We start from the raw sequence: 23,021 nt of genomic DNA on the forward strand, positions 1-23,021 counted from the left end.
AAATAGAGTGCATAGTGGATTCGACCCACTTGAAAAAGCGTGCAGAGTGGAGGCTATACCCCACTTAGAAAAAAGCAGTGGTGACGTCCACTTTAATAACCGCGGAGTGCACCAGGAGAAGGGTCCTCGTCCCGCACTCTGGATGGTTCATAGAACCAACGGATTCTCCTGTCTTCCTGATTTAAAATTAATGTTAAAGTAATTTTATAGAAAATATCTATTGATCTAACTTAAAGTAATCATTTTAAAATCTTAACTTTAAATCCTTTAATAAAATGTTTTTGCTTTTTGTAAAAATAGTTTCAAACTTTTTATTAACATTTTCCAGAAAATATTTTGATTATTGAGGGAAACTTTCTAATATTTTTTTTTTTAGTAAAAAATAAGATCTATCTTTTAAGAAAATAATTTTATTTTTGTAAAAAAATTTCTAACATTTCAGAAAATATTTCTTATTTTTATGAAAATTTTCTATCTTTTAGTAAAATATTTTTGCTTTTTGTAAAAATATCTATCTTTTAAGAAAATAATTTTATTTTTGTTAAAATTTTCTAGTTTTCCAAAGAAAGTTTTTTATATTTTCTAGTTTTTTCAGAAAATTCTATATATTATTCTGAAACTTTTTGTATTAATTATTAAAGGGTGTATTTTTTTATTGAATAGGTAATATTGAATAGTTTAATAATAATTACAGTCATTTATATCAACTATATGTATATCAAAAAATACCTAAAATGGAGAATTATTAATATATTCTCCTTCTAACATTTTAAGTATAGATGACACCATTAGAATATATATAAAATGATTACATTTATTTTAATAAAACCTTAAGTTTTTCCTCTGATCTCTGTACATTCACAGGATACTGATTAACAAAACCAAGCCCACTACTTGTCGTCGGACTAAGCGTAGGAGGTTTTCTTCTTCATATAACATGGATACTCACAAAGTCCTCTTCGAAGACATGTATTGTCTCAAGATCTAGGAGTTCCCTTGTCTTCTGGGTTCAAAATGACAAGACTACATGTGATAGCCGTAAATCCAAACGATTGTGATAAAATATCTAATCTTATAAACTAATATTCATTGATTTAAAATTAATATTCCTTTAATTATAATACTTTTAATATTCACAATATTCTTAATAAATACAATTTTTACTTTAATATTAAATCAATTTATTTAAAATACATTAATTAATATTGATTAGGTTAATAGTTACAGTCATTTATATCAACTATATTTATGTTAAAAAATAACTAAAATGAAGAGTTATTAATATATCCTCTTCAAGTATAGATGGAGCCATTAGAGTAAAAGCATGTGCGTGATATCATTTATTTATTATGTAATAAAAAGATAACATCATTACTTCATAATATACAATTTCTCCCCCAAATAACAAAGTTTATAAGTATTGCCATCCTAAGCAAGTAAAATAATATTAATAAGTGTTGCCACCCTCAAAAAAGTAATAAATGAAAATAGTATCAAAAAACGAAACTATATTAAAAACCGAAACTAAAAACATTTTAGGCTTCAGAAAAAAAAAGAAATAAGCTCCGATTGACTTTGGGTGATGACATCATTTGCGTAGCTTAGATCGCGTGGCTGGTTTGACGTTTGAAGAAAAAGCAGTAAGAAAGAACATATTCTTTAGAGATAGTGAAGAAAAGGCATATTCTGTCAGGCTAAATCATCGACGCCTAAGAAACATCTAATAAATAAAAATGAGTCTGCTTCTTCATTTCAATCTTTAAATAATACATTAAAAAAAAAAGAAAACTCAGCTGCTGGTGTTCAAATAAGGTGTTATGCAGTCTTATTAAAGACTTTCAAACGATAGATAATACTTTGAAACAATTCTGTCGAAATAAGACCATATCTAATTAAAACTTATATAAAATTAATGAAGAGAAATGCCTGAGTTCATAGAATTAATTAAGACAAAATGTCTGGCCTCCATAGGATTTTCTGATGATTTACGCAATCTAACTCAGTTGTTCAGCAATTCTCAGTGATATTGAATTGAATGGAAGGTTTAGTGGCACAAGGTCCAAAAAAATGACTTGCTGCGGCAAACACACGTTTTTAAAACCAGAATATGTAACATGTATTAACATTTAAAATTATTTAGCTACAAATTAAACAAAACTACTAAAAGCATATTTCGTATAGCAAATGCAGAGTTTTTTTTTTTTTTTTTTTTTAAAGCTTTGAGATCCGAGTAAAAAAAATATTCTTTGAGTAATATTTTGCAAAATTAACTGCACTTATAGCATATTTTAACTTAGAAAATTATAAATGCAGAGGTGCTTTTGAAATTAGAGGACAATAGCCTTAAGTCAGACAGTCTAATGCATGTTTAATCACTTCAGATAAAACAAAGGCGAAGGAAACGATTGCGCGGTATTATCAGTTCAATGTGCGCAAATATAACAGATAAAAAAACGCTTTGTTTTAGACGATAAATGAAAATGCCACCAAACGAAAAATTCTTTATATATATATACAACTGAGTTATATTTATTTTTAATGAAACGTTTAGACGACTTTTACATGAATTCCGCATTTCATTTTCATAATCATTATAGTTGACAAGTCAATCATAATTCAGAAAAATGAGTAGCGCACGATTGAAACTTCGAAATTTTAGATTCACGTATTTATTGCCATGTTTTTTCATTTTCTCATCTGTTCTGTTTTTAATATCATATCATTTAAATACACATCACCAGAAGGGAAAAGATCGACAGCAAAGTAAGTAGATATTTATTATTCCTTATCTATTAAAAACCGTACATTTTATAGTCTGATAACTATTTTCAGTTGTAAATAATCATGTTTTGCATTCAAATTAACCGAAAGATCTTCTTTAGTTTTGATTTGCTGATCGGATTACAGTCCAAAAAATAATCTACTTAACACTAGATTGCCCAAGGGAATCATTTTGACTGCTTTTTAATTTCAATTAGAAAAACAATGATGTATATAATGACACAATTTCTTAGAATTTTGTGACTTCTTGTATAACATATAATTTTTTTATTGTTAATATTTACTAATAACTTGTTATGTAACTGTATAAATTAATTTTAAACAAATTTCACTGTTTTCGGGCAATACAGGTGTATAGTAAGTTTCAGTCTTTCTAGTATTAAGGGGGATCTTCACCACTGTGCCTTGTAGCGCAAACACATTTTAAAACTTAGCCCTTATTTTAAGTGACCACTTTTTTCATCAGTTCTACTTTATATATAGAGGAATTGTCGGCTGAAACAGATAATTGTAATATCTTTGCTTTTTTGAGCCCTTTTTGTAATAACTCTTGTATTCTTTTTGTATTTTTATGCGATTTCATTTCTAAGAACTATACCACTCCGGGCAATTAGGTTAATAACAAAAGTCTGATTTTATTTGTTTACATCCCCAAAATTATATTCCTTAATTAAAAATTTTATAGTCTAAAAAATTTAACAAAATAATTTAATTATCACTTCACAAAAGATGAGGTTGGTGGTTTGGAGTTTATAGGTACAAAAGCCAGAACACAAAACACGAGGAGAAGCTTTTCCACCACAGAAGAATGTTTAAAGAAAGAAAAAAAAAATATATGACGTGAAAATTTTAATGTGCGTTTTCTTAGAGCAATAGATTTTTTTTTATTTATTTACCAATGGAATGTAACCAAAAATTAAGTACTATTAATAATTTAAAAGAATATTTAGTGTAGTTGATAAGCATTTCAAAACTATAATAATTCGGTTTTCAATGTAGAGTAATAATGTCTATAGAAACTTAGCATAAGTTTTATGAGCATGACAAAATGCTAAAATAGTACCAGGAATTCCAAAGTAAAAATTTTTTAAATTAATCAAACTATGCTTTGTCTGAAATAAGAACTCCCCCAGACATTTGTCTGGACCTGTAACGGGGACTATGGTAACGAAGTATGACTATTTCAAGTAGGGGTGCGGGGTCACTGTTTTGGAGTGGTTTCGGTGAGAGAAAGGGAATCTTTTTCTTTTGTCTATTGTGTTATTCCTAGAGTGAAGCTACCCTCCCTAAAATGAGCCATTCTTGTTTCCATAGCACTAGACGGCCTCAGACTTTGTGGCAGGAGGAGTTCTTAGCTTAGACAAATACTTGTGATTTAAATTGTCGTCTCAAGGTCACATTTTCTGCCTTCTTCGCAATGTGACAGGCAATAACACAATTCTTTTTAGTCACACGGCAGTTAAAGGATAAATATGACTCATAACTGTATATTATAATACCTTAATAATAACGTAATGGTGTAGGGAAAAAGCAAGGTTTGTTGATGTCTTAGAAACGGAGAGAAAAAAAAAATTGGTAAATCGCTTAACCTTGAAATACCTATTTTATTTACGAAATGTGACTGGGGGTATCTCAATCCAGACTGGTTGTTGAAACGCGGCATTTGTTTAAGTTAGCAACTGTTCTTCCTACTCTATATTCCTTCACTATATATTTTTTACTCAACACAAAGGAAGGCTCGAAGAAGCCATGTAGAACATATAAAAACTAGTTAGTCACCGAAGTTACGAACAAAACGAACGAAGGTACACAGAACAAAAATATATTAACGTTAACTTAACGTTAATTAACATTATAACTTATGTGGAGAAACTCAGTTTTACATTAACACGCCATCTTGTTAATGGTACTCGTAAACTCAAAATTGGGTCGGCTGTTCAACGACGATTATAAAACAGGCGCTGAGGCCATGCGTCTGTTTATCAGGATCGTCTTTTTCTCAGGTTGCAAAATACCCCATTACTGCTAGAGATTTATTTCATTTTAAAATGGACTTTTTTTTTAAACAATTAACTGTGTAGCGTAAAATTTTGATACGTCTGAATAAATCTTTTCTAAGATATTATGTTACAATACTTTCTTAAAATAATGACAATGTTTTCAAAACAACTTTTGTGAATTATGGTAGGATTTGGAAAACAAAAATTTCTATTAAGAGATGGCGCCATATGCATAAAATAATAAAAAGTTGCAATAGAATATGATTAAAAGTATTAAAAATTAAATTTAAAAAAAAAACGTCCCAAATCCTAAAATAATGCAATTGTACACATTATGATCCACTGAAAATGCCAAATAAATGTGTAATAACTAACCCTTGAAAGTCCCGAAGTTATAAAAGTTTACACTCCATTTCATTAGTTAATTGAAGACATGGCATTTTTTATTTTAAATACTTTTCTGTAGGAGGAGTTAATATTTAGATTAGCTAAATGAGGAAATGGTTATTATTTATTTATTAAAGATAGGTTATTTTTTTTAAAAAAAAAATTTATTATTTATATTAAAAATATTTTTACATTTAACGTTATAATAATAATTTTTTAAAGTATAACTGTCATAAATAGGAAACATAAAATTAGAAGAAGAAAAAAATAGTGCGTGGTGTCCCTCCGCTCGGAAGAAGTTAAACTTCGTAACCTGCGACGTTAATTGTAGAAGAATCGGCAGTCGTAGAAGGATCACTAGTTCTACTCAACGACTATTTTGCTTGCTCCGCTCGCTTCCGTGCTCTGTAATAACGGTAATATTGTGCATTTTTCCCTCGTGGACCTCTTGAACCAGTGGAAGTGCTTGTGGTTGCCTCATCGTCTCGCCATGGAAAATGTATTTGCATTAATAATATATCGATGGTTTATAAAGATACCGGCACAAGTGCAAAAAATGACTTTTTGAGTATTTGGTATCAAAATATTTGTAATTTTATGCTCTATTTTACTAGGATAACGACAGTTTTGTAACTTCAAAAATGTATCTCCTGGAGGCACTAGTGTCTTTAGTGTTTTTAATTTTACGCGCGATTTTGAGCCTATACCAGCAGCCGATAGTGACGCTTTGTCCGTTGTGTCAGTCATTCGCAAAACATTGATGGGAGAAGTCACGCAGCTGGTGAGTAAATTTAACTAATGGTTGTTGCGTCATTATCTTTTTAAAGTCTCTCTGTATATTGATATTGTTTTTATGCTATACCGACACTTCTGCTTAAATAACATGGAATACATCGGTACTAGATAAAACTTGCCTCACTTACAGGGCAAAACTTTAAATCTTATAATGACACATCTGCAAATATTTTCAAAATTTAAAGGTTTATATGAAATTTGTTTCATTTTCCTCGTAGATAATGTAGAAATATAGGTAAGTGCAAAAAATTATACAGATTGAATGAAAACTGAATGAATAGGAGCATTTTTACCAGGAGAGTTTTCATTAATAACTTTAAATGAATCAAATCTCAAAACTATAAATTTGCAGATGCGCCGGTATCTTTATAAACCATCGATATGTGAATGCGTCATAATGTAATTTCAAAAGAGAAAACCTAACAATCAATTGATATTCACAAGAGACGTACCTTGACTTTCCGTGGGATTGTTTTCACTCATTTTTTACAATTGTTATCCACTAAATTTGAAAATAAAAAATACTATCCTATTAAATTATATGTGTATCAAATCAAACTTAAAAAATATTTATAGAAAAACAATACTTTTATGACTTTTATTATTTTTATGCTAGTGAGAACCAAAACAATATGGAAATGAATAACGGAACACTGGATCCTACCACGTGATTTCCCGGCCAATAAAAATGTAGCGTTAAACGTTTAACGCAACCTTGTTGGAAGTCGCATAAGAAGTATAACTTCAAAAAAATTACCCATTGAGTTAATGCAACAACAGAAACTCGATCTTAAATAGAACGGTAAATGAGAGCTTCTAACTCATCTTCTCATTTAAAATATTTTTCCTTACACTGGTAACTCTTTTTCCTTGTCCTATATTCGAATGGCTCATAGGCTGATAAAAGTTCTGTTGATCCTTTTGAAGTGTTGCCAAACACGAGCTATGCTATAATTAAAGATAATATTTAGAGTTGAGTCCTATGTGATGATTTAAAGAAATTGGTGATTTCTAATCACAGCACACTGAGATTTTCAACAAAATTGAAATTACTTTTGCCTTTAAAAAAAGTTCTAAATTTTCATTATCCAACAACAGAGAAACTTTCGATGTAAAGTAATAAGTTAATAAAAGTTTTCAATAATATTTTTGGTAAGATTAACTAAAGTTTCAAATATGCAAAAGAGGTAGTTCATTAACCACTTAATATTTTAGCGTGTTAACCCCTTATAAATTGATTGGCGTACATTTTTGTCCCAAAAACTATGTTTTGCCTCATATCGCGTCTAAAACTAAGTTAAAGTGGAGAATTGGGCAGCTGATGTAGGGCAATTATTTTATCAAAGAATTCAATCATTTAATAATATTTATTATTATTTTGATGCTTACAAAAATCTTCTTCTTTTTTTTTTAAATAGCTATTTACTTGTAAGTTATCTTATCATCATAAACAGAGTAATGATACTATATTGATAATAAAAAATTACGTTCAGAAAAGTGAAAAATCAGATAATCAATATTGATTAAGACACATGATTAGATTCTGACTCAAAAAACAGATAATACAGAGAATAATAATCAAATACAAAAACAAGATTGACATGTAGAAACCAGATGTTTGACGTTAATTATATTATCCGAAGATATGCCTGTGCGTCAATAGACTAAATTAAGATATTCTAAAATTAAAATTTCTGCAACATTTGTTTAAAAAAAGGATAAAAGTCTCCAAAATACGATAAGAGATAAATACGATATGGTGATGTTTTTCAAATATTGTGACAATTGTGGGTTGAAAAATCTAAACGCCATTTTAATTTTTTTTTAAATTCCATAAAATCTTAAAATTTGCAATTGATTTTAAAATAAATTTTTTTAAACAGTTCAGAAATAATTCAATTACAGCAATTTTAATATTTGGAATGGGCAAAACGCAAGGAAACAGATACATCCTCAGGAAAACATTTCAAATCGGAACCTACATAGGATGGCCCGATTTAATGATCACCTCTTCAAAACATCTGGCGAACAATTCAAACAGAACTGTACTTGCAAAAAGAAATTTTAAGTGATCATCACTCAACATAATATATTACTTTAAAGCGTTATAAAATCAATTATTCGAATTCATGTACAATGGATACCCTCACACGTAGATATATCAGGCAATGAAATGGCAGATAGTCTGCAGGTGCAGCTGTCGGCAGGTGCAGCTGAGGCCACTGCGCCTCCAGTGTCTCTTACATTCTCAGAGCTCTTCTCCATTGCTAAAGCCAAAAATCAATCAGCATGTCCACCCAGTCACAATTGGTACCAGGGTACCAGACCGGGTAGCTGTTTGACAGCTGTCAAAGACCGTCAGTCTCAAACCGCCGTCACACGTCTCCGCTGTGGACACCTAAAATCACTGAGGTACTCTGGAGGAGAAAAGTGCTTTGCCCTCTGTACCAAGTGCTCTTCGGCCCAGGCATCCCCTGAACATCTACTGGACTGCCTTGGTCTTTTAAAACAAGACCTAATTGAAAGACCCTTACTTGTTTTAGACTTTTTGAAGGTGAACAATTTCATGGACCTTGTCTAGCTAGGCTAGAAATGGGGATTTGAAAGAAGAAGAAGAAAATCAATTATGGAGATTTTACTAAATTTAATAAACATTGAAGTCCACTTCTCCCCACAATAAAAAACAGCATCTTTTATCACAAAATAGAGATACTCTTGATATTTCAACGGATAACCTAATCAACACAATCATCATCGCCTGCAATAAATCGTTTAAAACAAAAAAAAAACATTAAAAGTTTGAACCCAAATTATCATGGCGGACTCGGAGCTTACAAATAAAGAGAAAAGAATTAAGAGCAATTAGAATAAGATTACAAAGAACGCAAGAAACAGAATAAAATATTATTAAACACTATAATTAAAAGAAAGCATTATATTTCAAGGAAATTAAGAAAATCAATTCGTGGAGGACTTTCTGCACAAACATGACCAAACCATTCGATAGGGTATACAAAATAACATTTAAAAATGGGGAATATCCAAATAACCTAATTAAGCAAGATGAAATTGCAACATGTAAAAACAATGCTCTAAATATCATACAAAAAATTTAAAAATAACTAATCAAAACGATACACAGCAATAACTCAAACAAAAACAAAATGTTCACCCAAGAAGAACTAGACTGAGTTGCTCCAACTCTACCGAAAAAGAAAGCTCCTGGAGTAGATGGAATCGTCAATGAAATTTTAACAGTTCACCATACAGACAAAGAACTTTTCCTGTGCTTGGCCAATGCGTGTCTGCGTATAGGATATTTTCCCAAAGCTTTTAAAGTAGGGGATCTGATTCTTTTGCTTAAAAAAGGAAAAGACAAACATAACATATTCAATTATAGGCTTATTACGCTTCTCCCTATGATTGAGATATCAACAGAAAAATTAATGACATCAAGACTGATGTTTCACCTAGAGGCAAACAACTTACTAAGTGACTGACAATTTGGTTTCAGAAAAGGCAAATCAGTGAACGACCTTCTATTCAACTATTTACATACATAAAAATAAAGAAAAACATATGCTGCTACTCTCAGTGGACATTAAAAGAGTCTTTGACCATCTAAGGCAAAATGATATGCTAAATAGCCTTAATAATAAAAATTGTCCAAGTAATGTCTTTAACATTTTTAAAAGCTTATTAACGGATAGACTAATTAAGGTTTAGCTTCAATAACATAAACCATAGGAACTCCTCAGGGCTCGTGCAGCGGTCCTACCTCTTGGATAATCTCTGCTGATGAGCCATTACAATTCAACTGGACGGATGCTACGCAAAATCTAAAACATCCTACAGCAGCAGACGCCCAACAATTTGCTTTTGCAGATGACTTCAGCTTTGCCATTACAGCTAAGATAGAATTAGATCTTGGTATTATAACAACAAATATATTAAATATCCTGAATAGCTGGGCCATTATGCATGATCTAGAAATCTCAAAAGAGAAAACTACATACATTCTGATTAAAAGCAAACTAGTTAACGGCCCTGTAATAAAGCTTAACAACACGAAAATAAAAAGATCCACACCAGTTAATATTTTAGGCCTTCTAATTGATGAATAGGTTAACTGGACAGAACATATAACAACACAAGGAAATAAAGCATTAGCATAACTTCAAGCAATTCAAAGAATAGCAGGAGGATCTTGGGGAATTAAAAGAGACCATATACTAATCTTATATAAAGCATGTGTAGTGTCAGAATGTTAGCACACAGTACAGTAATATTGTGCTCAGAACCGCAGCAATACATATAAGACAAGATGGACTCAGTACAGAGGAAGTTCCTACAAACAGGCGTATATACGGCAACAACGCCTACAAGCGATCCTGGGTCTACCTCCTCTTCATCTAACATTGCAACAAGAAGCAATTAGAATTTACTTACTAAAAGATTCCTTTTACACAATTCTGATAACGATTTAATTATAAGTAATGAAAAAAATAGATACGAAGATTAACCTCCAGACTTCAACATAAACACAACAGGCAATATTTACACAAAACAAAAAAAATGACCAAAATAGAAGAATTAATATATACACAGATGGTTCGAAGATAGAGGCAGAAACCGGAGCCGCCATAATAATCTTTAATGCCGACACAAAATCAAATACATTAAAATGAAGTTTTCTAATTGGAAAGCAAAAGCTATTTTAGAAGCAGTTGAAATAGCAAAAAATAACAGTAGAAATACAACAATTTGGACTGACAGCCTTTCTACCTTACATGCAATCAAGAATTATAATAAAACGCATCATATTATACGAAAAATCCAAAATATTTTAATCAACAACAATACAGCTAGACAGAATACAACTAGAAATCTCATGAATAAAGGCACACGCCGGTCACACGGGCAAATGAAGATGCGGCAGCAAAAGATGCAGTCATAAACACAAATCTTACATCAACAAATTTGGGAATGCACTTATCACATATTAAAAAGAAGGAAAAATAATTAATTTTAAATTATTGGCAGCACCTTTGGACTACACACAAGAATGGAAGAACAACTCAAGAAATTCAACAAATTATCAGTAATAAAACTCATCTGAAAAAACTAATAACTTCAGACAAAATTATGAAAAATTTCTAACCCCAAGCTAAAATTTACAACTCTCCAACTAATAATCAACATTGAAATACATCCACCTACAATGTAATCCATTACCATAGTGTAGAATCCATACGCTAACCAGGTTTTCATATTATTCAACCCATATAATTTCTCAATTTTTATTTCAGTAAATTCCCTAGTTATTTTTTATATCTTATCAAACAATAGTAATTCACAAAGACTAACATATCTCAGTTTTTATTTTGTATAGTGCATAATAATTAACAAACTTACCAATAGAATATTTCTAAACCTTATATTGTCTTAAGTTCTCATGTAATGATTTTAAGTATAAGCTCAAGCAGTTTCGAATCATACAGTGGAAGAACTTTTTAACATTTGTATTAAGTTATATCAAGTTTATATAATGCCTTAATAATCTTTTATGTATGTATCTACTAGCAAACCATACTTAATTGATTGGACCTACATGAACAAATTGGCATATCCTGATTATAGCCTACCATCATTTAACATCAAGCTTATGTGCATATGCACAATTACTACAAATTTTTGATGGAGTCATTTTTGACAACTATTAATGAAAAGCATATATAGTTGATACTAACAATTCCACAAATGCATATTGTGTTCCAAATATAAATCCCCAAATATAAATTCCAAATAAAAATGTATTTAATTTTCCTACTTCCCATTTTTTTTCTTGTATCATATTAGTGTTTTTCCTACATTATCTCATGCAATGTTAAAACAAAGAATAAAAGTTATAAAATAGATTGAGTAGTTAGTTAATTAATTAAGAATAAATTATTGGCGCAAAAGTCATTTGTGGCTATGCCGAACCTACAACTTGTCTTATAAAGAGCATTCTGCTATGAGTTAAAGCAGAGAGAGTAGAGTTGAGTATAGGTGCAAAAAGTAAATTATTGATATTCAGCTCTTTGTTTTTTTGTGCAAATAAAAAACTTTTAATATAAATGTTAAGTAATAAATGTCTGAGTATGCAAACTTAAATACATTTATGTTTATTTTCCAGATAGAAAGCTTTTGGAGCTTGTGAGTGAGGAGGAAATTTCGTGCATTGAGTCAGGAATACATTCTTTTCCGGAAGATTTCTTTACACAGGAACAAAGGCAGAAGGGAGGTGTAATAATCCATGTGTTAATCACGCTATACGTATGCGCCATGATTGCTAAAGTGTGCGACATATATTTTATACCGTCTTTGGAGATTGTATCTGACAGTAAGTGGGTCTTATATTTACTTCAGATTCTCTTATTCACTTTATTTTTTCACGACAAAAAAGAATAGCGGTGCTGATAATCAGTTCAATACTATAGCTTTTCGTCCTTTGCCGCTTGCCACCCTCGAGCTTGCTTCAGAATTATTTTTGTTTCTAGACGATAGCAAGATTAAAATGACGAATCTAATCTGGTGTAAACTACTCAATAAATAGATCCCAAAAATCTTTTTCTAGTGACACAGACTTAGAATGTGGTTATAATTTGCTCAATTCTTTCAGAACTGAAATTACCTCCGGACGTTGCGGGAGCAACTTTTATGGCAATAGGCGCTTCTTCACCAGAATTGTTTTCCTCTATTTTGGGTGAGTAAATTCTTTAAATATTCATTTTTAACTATGAAATACAATGTTTTTTTTTACAACGATACAAATCTACTAATAATGCACGGAACTACAAAAGGAGAATAAAAATGATGTTAAAATTTGACCTGACTTAACTAAGGGTGTTTCTACAAACAGAAAAAAGGTTTTATTTCATTGAGGTTAACCTAAAGTATGTTAACGCAATTTCTTTAATCATTCGTTCTAATGAACCAAATTTTAACTATAATAAGTTATAAAAAAGTATTAATCCTTACAAGCTTAGAATTTTGCAACTAAGCTCAACACAACACCTTATTTTATCACGTTCGCAAAATTTTTTTGAGGAGTTGAAAACGATAAAGGAACGTTTAGGGAATAAACTTTTCCGTAAAAAGACCTTAAAACAGATTTTCAGCACTAAAGTTTAATTTAATTGAATGTAGAGTTTAATGGCACAAGGTCCTAAAAAGGACATGCTGCGCCAAACAAACGTTTTTTTTCTCCAAAAATTTAAGTTACACAGAGCAAATTTTTGCTAAAATACATGATATTGTTAAAACTATGCATGATGCATAAAACATTAAGAAATCAATAGAATCAGAAAAAAGTGTAAATAGAATAAAATTATATTGAATGATACGAAGGTAATAAAATACAGAATGAATAAAATTAGGTAAAAGCTGTTATATGCAATATTAAATATGAACTAGGCGTAGAGATGCAAAGTTGTTAGGATAATGTGCTTTATCCAACAAGTCTTTTATACACAAAATAGAGCTATCAAAAAAGGTAGAACCATATTATCTAAAACATGGTCAAATGAGATGGATCATGAGTAAAACGTTTCTAGTGTTGCAGTGAGGAGGAGATTCACCAAACATCTTTTTCTTGCTAATTACTAAAACAAAAATTATAAAAATTCATTTTTTACGTAAGATTATCTGGATTAATGAGTCAAAAATTGGAAAAAAGGTATTTTTTTTCAGAAGAAGTACGCTTTTAGGCCTGATTTCGTAGCTTAAAATAGAAGTCTACACAAATGAAATATTAAAGGTCAGTCCATCGAAATATCGATATCCACAAGTACGAGAAAATCTCATCAATGGTTAATAAATTGTTGTTCCTTTTATTATTTTACGAACGATACAAGCCAAAACTAGAGATACATAATCCATAGAAAACTTCCAAGAATGACTTCCTTTCAGCATTCAAATAGCAAGGAATTCAATAACATAGGGTACTGAACTGCATTCTATTAAAATACTCTGGATTTAATATATTGTAGTTAAATATTATTTTTAGGATCTTTTGTGACAGAAGGCGATATAGGCGTGGGAGCTGTGATTGGTTCAGCAGTATTCAATATTCTTGGCATCACTGGAGTTGCAGGAATTTATCTGTGGAATGATGTATGTCATACACTATAATTTCTGGTTCTTGTTCTAACTTTTGGGAGGAACTAATTTCTTATTTTTATTCTCCTCAGGTTCTTGATGTAGATTGGTATCCGATAGCAAGAGATTGTATTTGTTATGGTATCACGGTTATATGCCTGACGTGGATCATTTCTGACAGCAAAGTTATTTGGTGAATATAATGGCATATTTTTTATAGTTGAAGATTTATAAGCTTTAATGGTAACAATCATGTTTTGTTTAGGTGGGAAGCTGTTATTCTACTTGGCCTTTTTGTACTTTATATAATCCTTATGTACTTTAATGAAAAAGTAGAAAAATGCTCCAAGAACCTGGTAATTTTACTAATTTCGTACATTATCTTTTTTACTCCCCCTTTACTTCCTCAATGTAGAAGGAAAATAGAGCACTTCATTAATATTAAACTAACAAATAAATTAGGGTACCTAAAGAACAGCCATTGCTGGCCTTTGGCTGCTGAGTTCGTTACTGGAAGTTACCTGTTAATATCCTAGAGCGCATAAGGCGTTACAAGATTAAAGAGCTGAAACTTACACGTTTATAAACAATATTCCTCAGTTCCACATCTGTCAAATGGAGATCTATAATCCCGCGAATATTTTCCATCACGACGAACAATAGCATTTAAACAAAAACAACACAGTGCTCTGAACTCTCCATATTATGGCAACATACAACAATAAATATAGAATTAAAATCACTGGATCTCCGGAAATTAAAATAACAAGCTGGTGTTAGATAACTTCAATCGTAAGATATAATCATGTGAAGTGGGAAATTCATGATTAAAGTATCATGGTTTGCATTGGTTGTGTTTCTCTGTCAAGGGATCTCTGCACCCTGAACGCAAGATAGCCGACTAATTAGATAATAAGTTTATAAGTAGAACGTATGTGCCCAATTCATTCATAATAATCACTGATTTTCAGTTCAACGATAGTTTAAAATAATTACATTAAACAAATGTATGGAAAAAACTATTTCAGGTCCAGGAGAGTAAATGCTGCATCTGTTATAACAATCAAGAAAGTTCACCCTTATTGACAAAAAGATCTTCATTGTCAGAATCAAAATCAGCCATAAAATCCGATGCAACAGCGTACGTTACTACAAGTATCGATAATACCGACGTTAAAAAAAACCCATCTCAAATAGAAAAGGGTGCAATTGAAACATATGGTAAGTAAACTAGTTTAATCTTTAAATATACAAAATGCTTTTTATTACCATTATGAGCTCAAAATAAAAGGATACTGTCACATTTACATTTAATGTAAAGTGGCAATTAACTGTTAATTATATCGAATCCTTAATTTAATTAAAACTTTATTCCTTTTTTTTCTATAGTCAACGCACTTCCTGTGGGGGAGAATCAACCCCTCTTTCTTTTTTACTTTTTTGATTTTTTAGGGGAGCTAACTAACCAATCTCTTTCCTGGTCCTACACCAGTTAAGGAATTTTTAAGTCACTTTTAATACATTCTTTTTTGGTACTTCCATCTGGCTAGTTATCTTTTTTTCTCCGATATGCGGACTTTGGTCCGTATCGAGGAAATTAATTCTTTTTCCAACATCCCAATTTTTTTAATATCTAAAATATCAATGTAGACTTTTTAAAATCTTTATAATTTTCAGTAATTTAATATTCTTCATATCAACCCTTTTGTAGCTTTAAATTTTCTTCGTAAATCAGTAATTTCTGTAAATTAAATGATTTCGTATTTTTCTTATCACTCTTCAAATTCAACTTTGATTGCGAACCTTTATATTACCTTTTTCTAATTTACTCTTTGTCACTCATTTCTCCGCAAAACCTTGTCATTAGTGAAATAATATCTCTAAATTCTTATTCAACTATTTGTTTTGTGTGTGACTACGTGATTTTAAAATAATAATAAAAATATATTCATTTACTCATGTGTAAATCTTTAATTTATCGTTTTCACTCATTTTTCCGCAAAACCTTGTCATTAGTGAAATAATATCTCTAAATTCTTATTCAACTATTTGTTTTGTGTGTGATTGCGTGATTTAAAAAAATAATAAAAATATATTCAGTTGCAATTGTGTAAATCTTTAATTTATCGTTTTTTTCCCCATCAATTTTTCCTGTATGTGTAGTGAGTACCTTTTATTTATTGTTTTGGGCATGCATATTTGATAATTTTGGAAACATCAGCTTGCTGTATTATAATTTGGATATAGCATCTGGGATAATCATATATTCTGATAATCTGGATAATCATATATTTATATCTGGATATAGCATGACTTTGTCTTATTTATCTTTAATCTTCAATTATTTTAGTTTTGCCCTTTTTCCAAATTTGGTGAATCCAATTTATCCAGACCTCACACTTACAAGGGAAACTAGGGAAGTGTGACTCGCCAATTTTGAAATAAACTAGTGGGATGTATGCCTTATGAGGAATAATTTTAGGGGGCAACATTCGTTTTGGCCCATAGAGGGTCCTATGAGAGATAAAAAATAATTAAGTATGTAGAAAAATCGGCATTTCATTACTTCAGTGCAGACTATTAGTTATTGTAATTATCTTATACTCCAATTAATTTTATGGTACTTTCACGTACTATATAATGCATATTTATTGTCAAAATTGATTTCGAAAATTTTATATATCTGTAGTTTTTCAGAAAAAGAATAAAAAAAATTTGGCATCAAATTTTTTAAATTTTTTTTTTTCAAAAAATTTTTCAATATTAAAACTAGTAAACAGTAATAAATTCCATTTATATGAGAGTCGAAATATAATACGCATTTTCCCAAACTGATGGAATTTTTTCATATTTGCAAGGGAAACTATCCAAAAATGCGATTTATAAAAAAAAAAATTTTTTTCTTCATATTGTTAGATCTTGCAAAAAAATCTGAAATAATTTATGTGATTGCATAAAATTAAATTGCATTTATAAAAATGTTTTCAAATTTGTTTGGCGGGAAATTTGAACTTAAAAAAATATTTCAGTTTTCAATGATTTTCTTTTTTTCTTGAAAGGTCAACCGTACTATATAAACAAAATTTGTAAGTATTTGTCGCTTTAATAGACACATTTTTTTTCTTCATTTTTTTTATTGCACAACTGGTAAAAAAATGGAAAAAAAAATAAGTTTCAAAAAAATTTAAATTTTTTGCCAAAAAATTAAAATATTATTAAAAAAAATTGTCCTGTGAATTGTTCAATATTTCGTCAAAACATTCCTATTTTTGAAATATTATTCATACAATTATCTTTATACCTGATATTCTAGCTAATGCCAACTTTTAAAGTTAAATATTTCAAAAATTAGCTAGGATATCAGATATAAAAATAATATTATAAAGATAGCAATGTTTTGACAAAATATTGAACAATTCACAGGACATAGATATCAACGGATTTTCCACTTAAAGTGACATACTTTGTGTATACAGTACAGTTGATCTTTTATGAAAAAAATCGAATTGAAATATTAAACATTTTTTAAGTTCAAATTTCCCGCCAAGCAAATTTGAAAACATTTTTATAAATGCAATTTAATTTTATGCAATCACATAAATTATTTCAGATTTTTTTGCAAGATCTAATAATATGAGGAAAATTTTTTTTTTTTATAAATCACATTTTCGGATACACATTAAATATGAAAAAATTCCATCAGTCAATATTGGAAAACTTTTTGAAAAAAAAAAATTAAAAAATTTGATGCCAAATTTTTTTTTTTTTTAAAAATGCCAATTTTTTTTTATTTTTTTTTCTGAAAAACTACAGATATATAAAATTTTCGAAATCAATTTTGACAATAAATATGCATTATATAGTACGTGAAAGTACCACAAAATTAATTGGAGTATGAGATAATTACAATAACTAATAGTCTGCATTGAAGTAATGAAATACCGATTTTTCTACATACTTAATTATTTTTTATCTCTCATAGGACCCTCTATGGGCCGAAACGAATGTTGCCCCCTAAAATTATTCTTCATAAGGCATACATCCTACTAGTTTATTTCAAAATTGACGAGTCACGCTTCCCTAGTTTCCCTTGTTAGTGACCCTTTGGACCTATTGGGTTATTGTTATCCCACATTAGCTTTGTACTACCACTTTCCTTAACGATCACGTTCCCCTTAATTTAATTACCTTTTATATATTTCGGCCTTAATTTGTTTATCATGACATTTCAATCATTTAACTATTTTAATCATGACTATATCCAAATACAAACCCAAATATAAGTACTATATGCCAAAGTATTTCAACCTATCAATTTTAATATTAAATAAGTTGACTTTATTCGCACCAATTCATAATTTTATTAAACAGATATGTATATTAGTTCTACGAAGTAACATTAAACACGCGACACTGTGTGTTTTAACTTTTTCCAAAACTATTCATTTCAGGTGACAAATCAGTAGAGCTGGAAGAACAAGAACCTTTGTGTTCGCCACCTCATACAACTTGTAGTTTTATTTGGTGGCTGTTTATGTTGCCAGCATCTGTACTGTTGTTCTTGACAATCCCAAACCCTACAAATCACAAATTCAAAAAACTATATCCAATTACATTCCTGATATCTGTGGCATGGTTAGGAGCTTTGTCGTATTTAGCTGTATGGATGGTAACAATTATTGGTAAGAAACAATTCGTAATTGTCAAAATATTCAGACATCAACGTTTCGATAACGGTTGGCGCAGCAAGTGTGATGGCTAGATCACTTCCACACTTAATGTATTGTCAATGGTTCAAAAACACATCTTTAAATACTTTTTACAGACTTCAGGCTCAAAATACAGCACTCAGTTGGGTTTGAAAGAGAAATTTTAAATGAACGAAAAATCCAATTAACTTTCGGTAAAATGTAACCAGAATCAGTACAGAGCTGCCCTTGACGACTAAATGGAAGGTAAGACGTCTATTCACACTAAACAAAATCATGGCAATGACGACAATTTTTGAAACAGCGGCAACTTTTTTTTTTAAAAATTAGTTACTTAAAGAAGGAAAAAATATACTAGTTTTTTTTTTGTTTTGAGCGCGCTATGAAAAGAACGATTATAATTCATTTTTTCTCTTCTGCTATATTCTTGCATAACATCATGAACGAGTTATTTTTTCTCCTTACCCCATTCGACATAGAGCCCCTGAATTAACTATATAAAAAAAGAGCCTTAATTTAACCAATTGTTCTGGTGACGTGAGCAATAGATACAGACTAAAGATTAATATTTCGGATCGTTGATGTTTGCTCTGAGGAGCCACATATTCTATAGTAGACTATCACGTTCCGACACAGCTTTAAATTTGATAAGTACATTTTTCTTAAAATTTTTTATAACTGCCTAGTAAAATGTCGAACCAAGGAGCACGTAGCGTAGACACCACACTCTTACGAGAATCAAACCGGTAACTCCAGCACCTTATAAAACGCAGCACACGGCAAACATGCTGGTCAGCAAAAAAACCTTAGGATTAATACCAAGTTTTGTATTTGATAACTCGATTTGACTAGGATTAATATTCCATACCTGCCAACTTTCACTGTTTCCAAGAATGGATTTTCAGAGTGGTTGTAAAACATTAAATGAAAAACAATCTGACTCAAAAATATATTTATATTTTGATCCCGTTGAAATTCGCTTGTGCAAGGATTATTATGCTTTGATATATTTATTATAATTATTTATATGTAGTGGTGGTCAAACTCATTTATAATTATCATTATAATTCAAAAAGTTAATTGGAATAACCTGAGTATTGCTACCACTTTAAATATAAAAATAAAATCTTCCTGAAAATCCGGAAGAGATGGTATGTATGATATTCGATTAAGAATACCCGATTTTGGAAAAATCGAGTATTCTTAAAATAAAAGCGTACAAGAAAATTAATGAAACCGTAAAATAAAAACTCTAAAATCTGTAATTTATAATCAGTATTTAAAAGTAAATGAAATAATGTTCACGCACTAGGTCAAATTACACGGATGATTTTAAAAATAAAGAACACAGTGGACAATATTTCTTGAGATTTTTTTTAAAACTTTTTTGCTGGGGGGGGGGGGGGCAGCATGCCAAAATAATATATCTTTTTTTTTTTTACAAAAAGTTTTAACTTTAGGAAAACGTTTATAACTCTAGTGGTACACCCATTATAAAAATGTCTGGGCACGCTTCTGATCGATATTAAGTTTACCAGATCGTGATTCTGCGCGAGTTCATCAGTAGCTCCTTATTCCATTTGAAGAGCACCAGTATGGGAGGTCATATGAGATTGTAGTGACCTCCCCCCCTTCCAAAAAACTTTTTTTTTTCTATTCGAGAAATTCATTAACGAAAACCAATTTTCTCTTATTTTATGCCGAAATAAAATAAAATACACCGCCCACCACGGAGTCGAACTTAGGGAACGCAAGAAACAGATATGAACATTGCTTTCTAATTTAAGCCTCATTTTGCCTAAACTCCATTTATGCCGATCATCTTATACGGTTGGTTGATTAAAGTTTATTGGCACAAGAGCCAGATATGGTTATACTGCGCCAGCCACTAATCATCGTATATCATACAATCTGTACCGAAATTGAAAAATTTTCATACTTTGTTAATAATAAATTTAAAAACTATTTCAGGCTATACTCTCTTGATACCAGATTCTGTTTCCGGACTCACTCTTTTAGCAGTTGGCGCCAGTGTTCCAGACCTTGTTTCCAGTGTCCTTGTAGCAAAAAGTGGTAAGTTAAATATGAATTAATAGCGGAGTACTCAGTCTAGGGTGAATAAAGTATAATTTTTTTATGCGACTAGGATGTGAATGGTATTGCACAGTATACATCAGTTTAAACGAAGTGAATTTGTTGTCACGGTGTGATATGGCCAACAGATTACACAGAAGACGACATCTGGATGAGTTTACGCGAGGTCGAATCATTGGGAACTTGAAACGTTCAAGTGTGGCTGAGTTGTTTATAAAGTCACACAATATTGACTGTCTTATATATTAAATATGTATTGAGAGATAAGCTTACACCTATACTAAATATGGATTTGTATGTATTTTGAGTTCTGTAAGACGGTTGTAATGAACTATAGTATAACCTGTATTTAGCCTAAATTTTTTTTTAAATAACATAATTTTTTGAATCTAGCACTGTTTTTTAAAGGGCTTATTCTCAAGCAGTAAAGCTAAAGTAAGAAAATGGCACTCAAAATAATGTATTCAAAGTTTTAATTTCTGGCAATTATTTAAACTGCCTGCAGAGGGTTCAGTAGTTTGCATAATTATTTTTGAAATGAATTACATTTGGATAAATAAGTTCAGCAATTTCGCTAAACGTCTTTAAATTTTTGCTCTTAAGTGCTTTATTTTAGTATGTTAGTTGCTCATTTATTTTACAGGTGAAGGGAACATGGCCATCAGCAACCTGGTCGGCAGCAATACTTTCGACATCTCAATATGTTTGGGAATACCTTGGCTGATTAAGGCACTAATGTCTGAAGGTGGCTATTTACGAATACAGAGTGTTGCACTGGCTTATGCAACAGGAACATTATTTATAACTCTTTTAATATTTTATTTGGTTTTTAAGCTTTCAAAATGGCGACTGAACCGCAGGGTAGGATACATTTGCTTGTTAATTTATGCAGTATTTGTACTATTAGCTTGTTTGTTTGAATTTAATGTTTTTGGTGATATTAATTTACCTACTTGTTATCCCTAATGATAAAAAATTCTATTTGTTATGCAATTTTAATTTCTTTCTAATATTGTTTGAAACTACTACATCCAATTCCCCAAACAAGGGTGATAACTGCTGTTGGTGTAGGGGAAAAAAGTAAAAAGCAACTGACATTTAAGATTTACAGAAAGGTTTTTAGTTGGAATGATTTAAATCAATGTTCCCCAACCTTTTTATCACCACGGCCCACTGGGGAGGGGGGGGGGCGTTGATTGTTTATATTTATTAATTTTAATTGAATTTTATTTAAACATGCCTTCAAAATAAAATACAGTTACACTAAAGAATAAATATAAAGTGATTTAACAGTTTAACTTATTAGAACTTTAACCCTTTCGCACCGACTGTCACAAATATGTGCCAGCATAAAACCGTATTAATCAGGGTAAAAAGATAAAACTGGCAACCAAAGTAGTTCTTTAGCAGTTTATTTGTGGGCGGAGTTATAATTGTTTGATTTATTTAACTCACCATTACTCTAGTTCAAAATAAAATTATTTAGTTATACTTTGAACTAACATTGATTATATATATGATTAAACTAACAATAATTAAAGTAAAAGCAAAGTAAGTCTGTCAAAATTAGCAACGCCTACATTTAAGCTACCGTTTTTTTATTTATTTACATCCTGATTCTGCACACGAATGCTTTTATGAATCACCCGTCCCCAAGGGGTTAAATGAATGAGAACCCTAAGCTTGTTTCTTTGCAATGAGACGGTTCCATCTGGGGATAATCAGAGACAATGACACCCTAAGTGTGTTGCTTATGTCCAGTTTATTCCGTTGCTTTGTTTTGGTTGCTGTTACTGTTCCTCATTAGTTCCAATGCAAATTTCCGCCGCGCTTTCGTGTTTTATTTATGATATTTACAGTTATGATTATTGTTTTTTTTTTTTAAACTAATTGAAAGAGAAAATAGTTGCTGTGCTTTTTTTTTACTTTTTAAACTTATGTCATTACCTAAGGGGCCCCTTTTTTTCAAATAAATAAAATTTTAATGAAACAGATATTTTTAATTTGGGGTATAAACCTAGGAATTTAAATTCTGTTTCAATGAAATGGGCGGCCCGGTACCATTTGGTGCACGGAACACTGATTTAAATGACTTTTTCTTGTTAGCAGAGTA

The 23,021-nt window shown here is 30.5% G+C and overlaps 1 protein-coding gene across 1 annotated transcript; it reads left to right on the top strand.

Annotated features, from left to right (window-relative positions):
• Positions 1 to 2,419: 2,419 nt before the first annotated feature.
• On the top strand, positions 2,420 to 21,901 carry LOC107443739 (sodium/potassium/calcium exchanger 5). Its single transcript, XM_043045411.3, has 10 exons — positions 2,420 to 2,763; positions 12,142 to 12,348; positions 12,628 to 12,711; positions 14,014 to 14,120; positions 14,198 to 14,298; positions 14,371 to 14,461; positions 15,134 to 15,326; positions 18,557 to 18,787; positions 20,786 to 20,887; positions 21,552 to 21,901. The coding sequence occupies exons 1-10, from the start codon at positions 2,625 to 2,627 to the stop codon at positions 21,872 to 21,874; spliced, it is 1,578 nt and encodes a 525-aa protein (XP_042901345.2). The 5' UTR covers positions 2,420 to 2,624; the 3' UTR covers positions 21,875 to 21,901.
• The last annotated feature ends 1,120 nt before the right edge of the window (positions 21,902 to 23,021 follow it).

The sequence above is a fragment of the Parasteatoda tepidariorum genome, chromosome 3 (genome assembly GCF_982258835.1).
Source record: "Parasteatoda tepidariorum strain Cologne lab strain chromosome 3, Ptep-v5.0, whole genome shotgun sequence".
Taxonomy (NCBI): domain Eukaryota; kingdom Metazoa; phylum Arthropoda; class Arachnida; order Araneae; family Theridiidae; genus Parasteatoda; species Parasteatoda tepidariorum.

What these genes read in the sequence shown, in the direction of transcription:
- LOC107443739 (XM_043045411.3), top strand. Translation starts at nt 2,625, where the DNA reads ATGAGTAGCGCACGATTGAAACTTCGAAATTTTAGATTCACGTATTTA. An exon ending in TTTGGAGATTGTATCTGACA is followed by an intron (nt 12,349 to 12,627) that starts GTAAGTGGGTCT and finishes CAATTCTTTCAG; the next exon opens with AACTGAAATTACCTCCGGAC. An exon ending in ATGGATGGTAACAATTATTG is followed by an intron (nt 18,788 to 20,785) that starts GTAAGAAACAAT and finishes AAACTATTTCAG; the next exon opens with GCTATACTCTCTTGATACCA.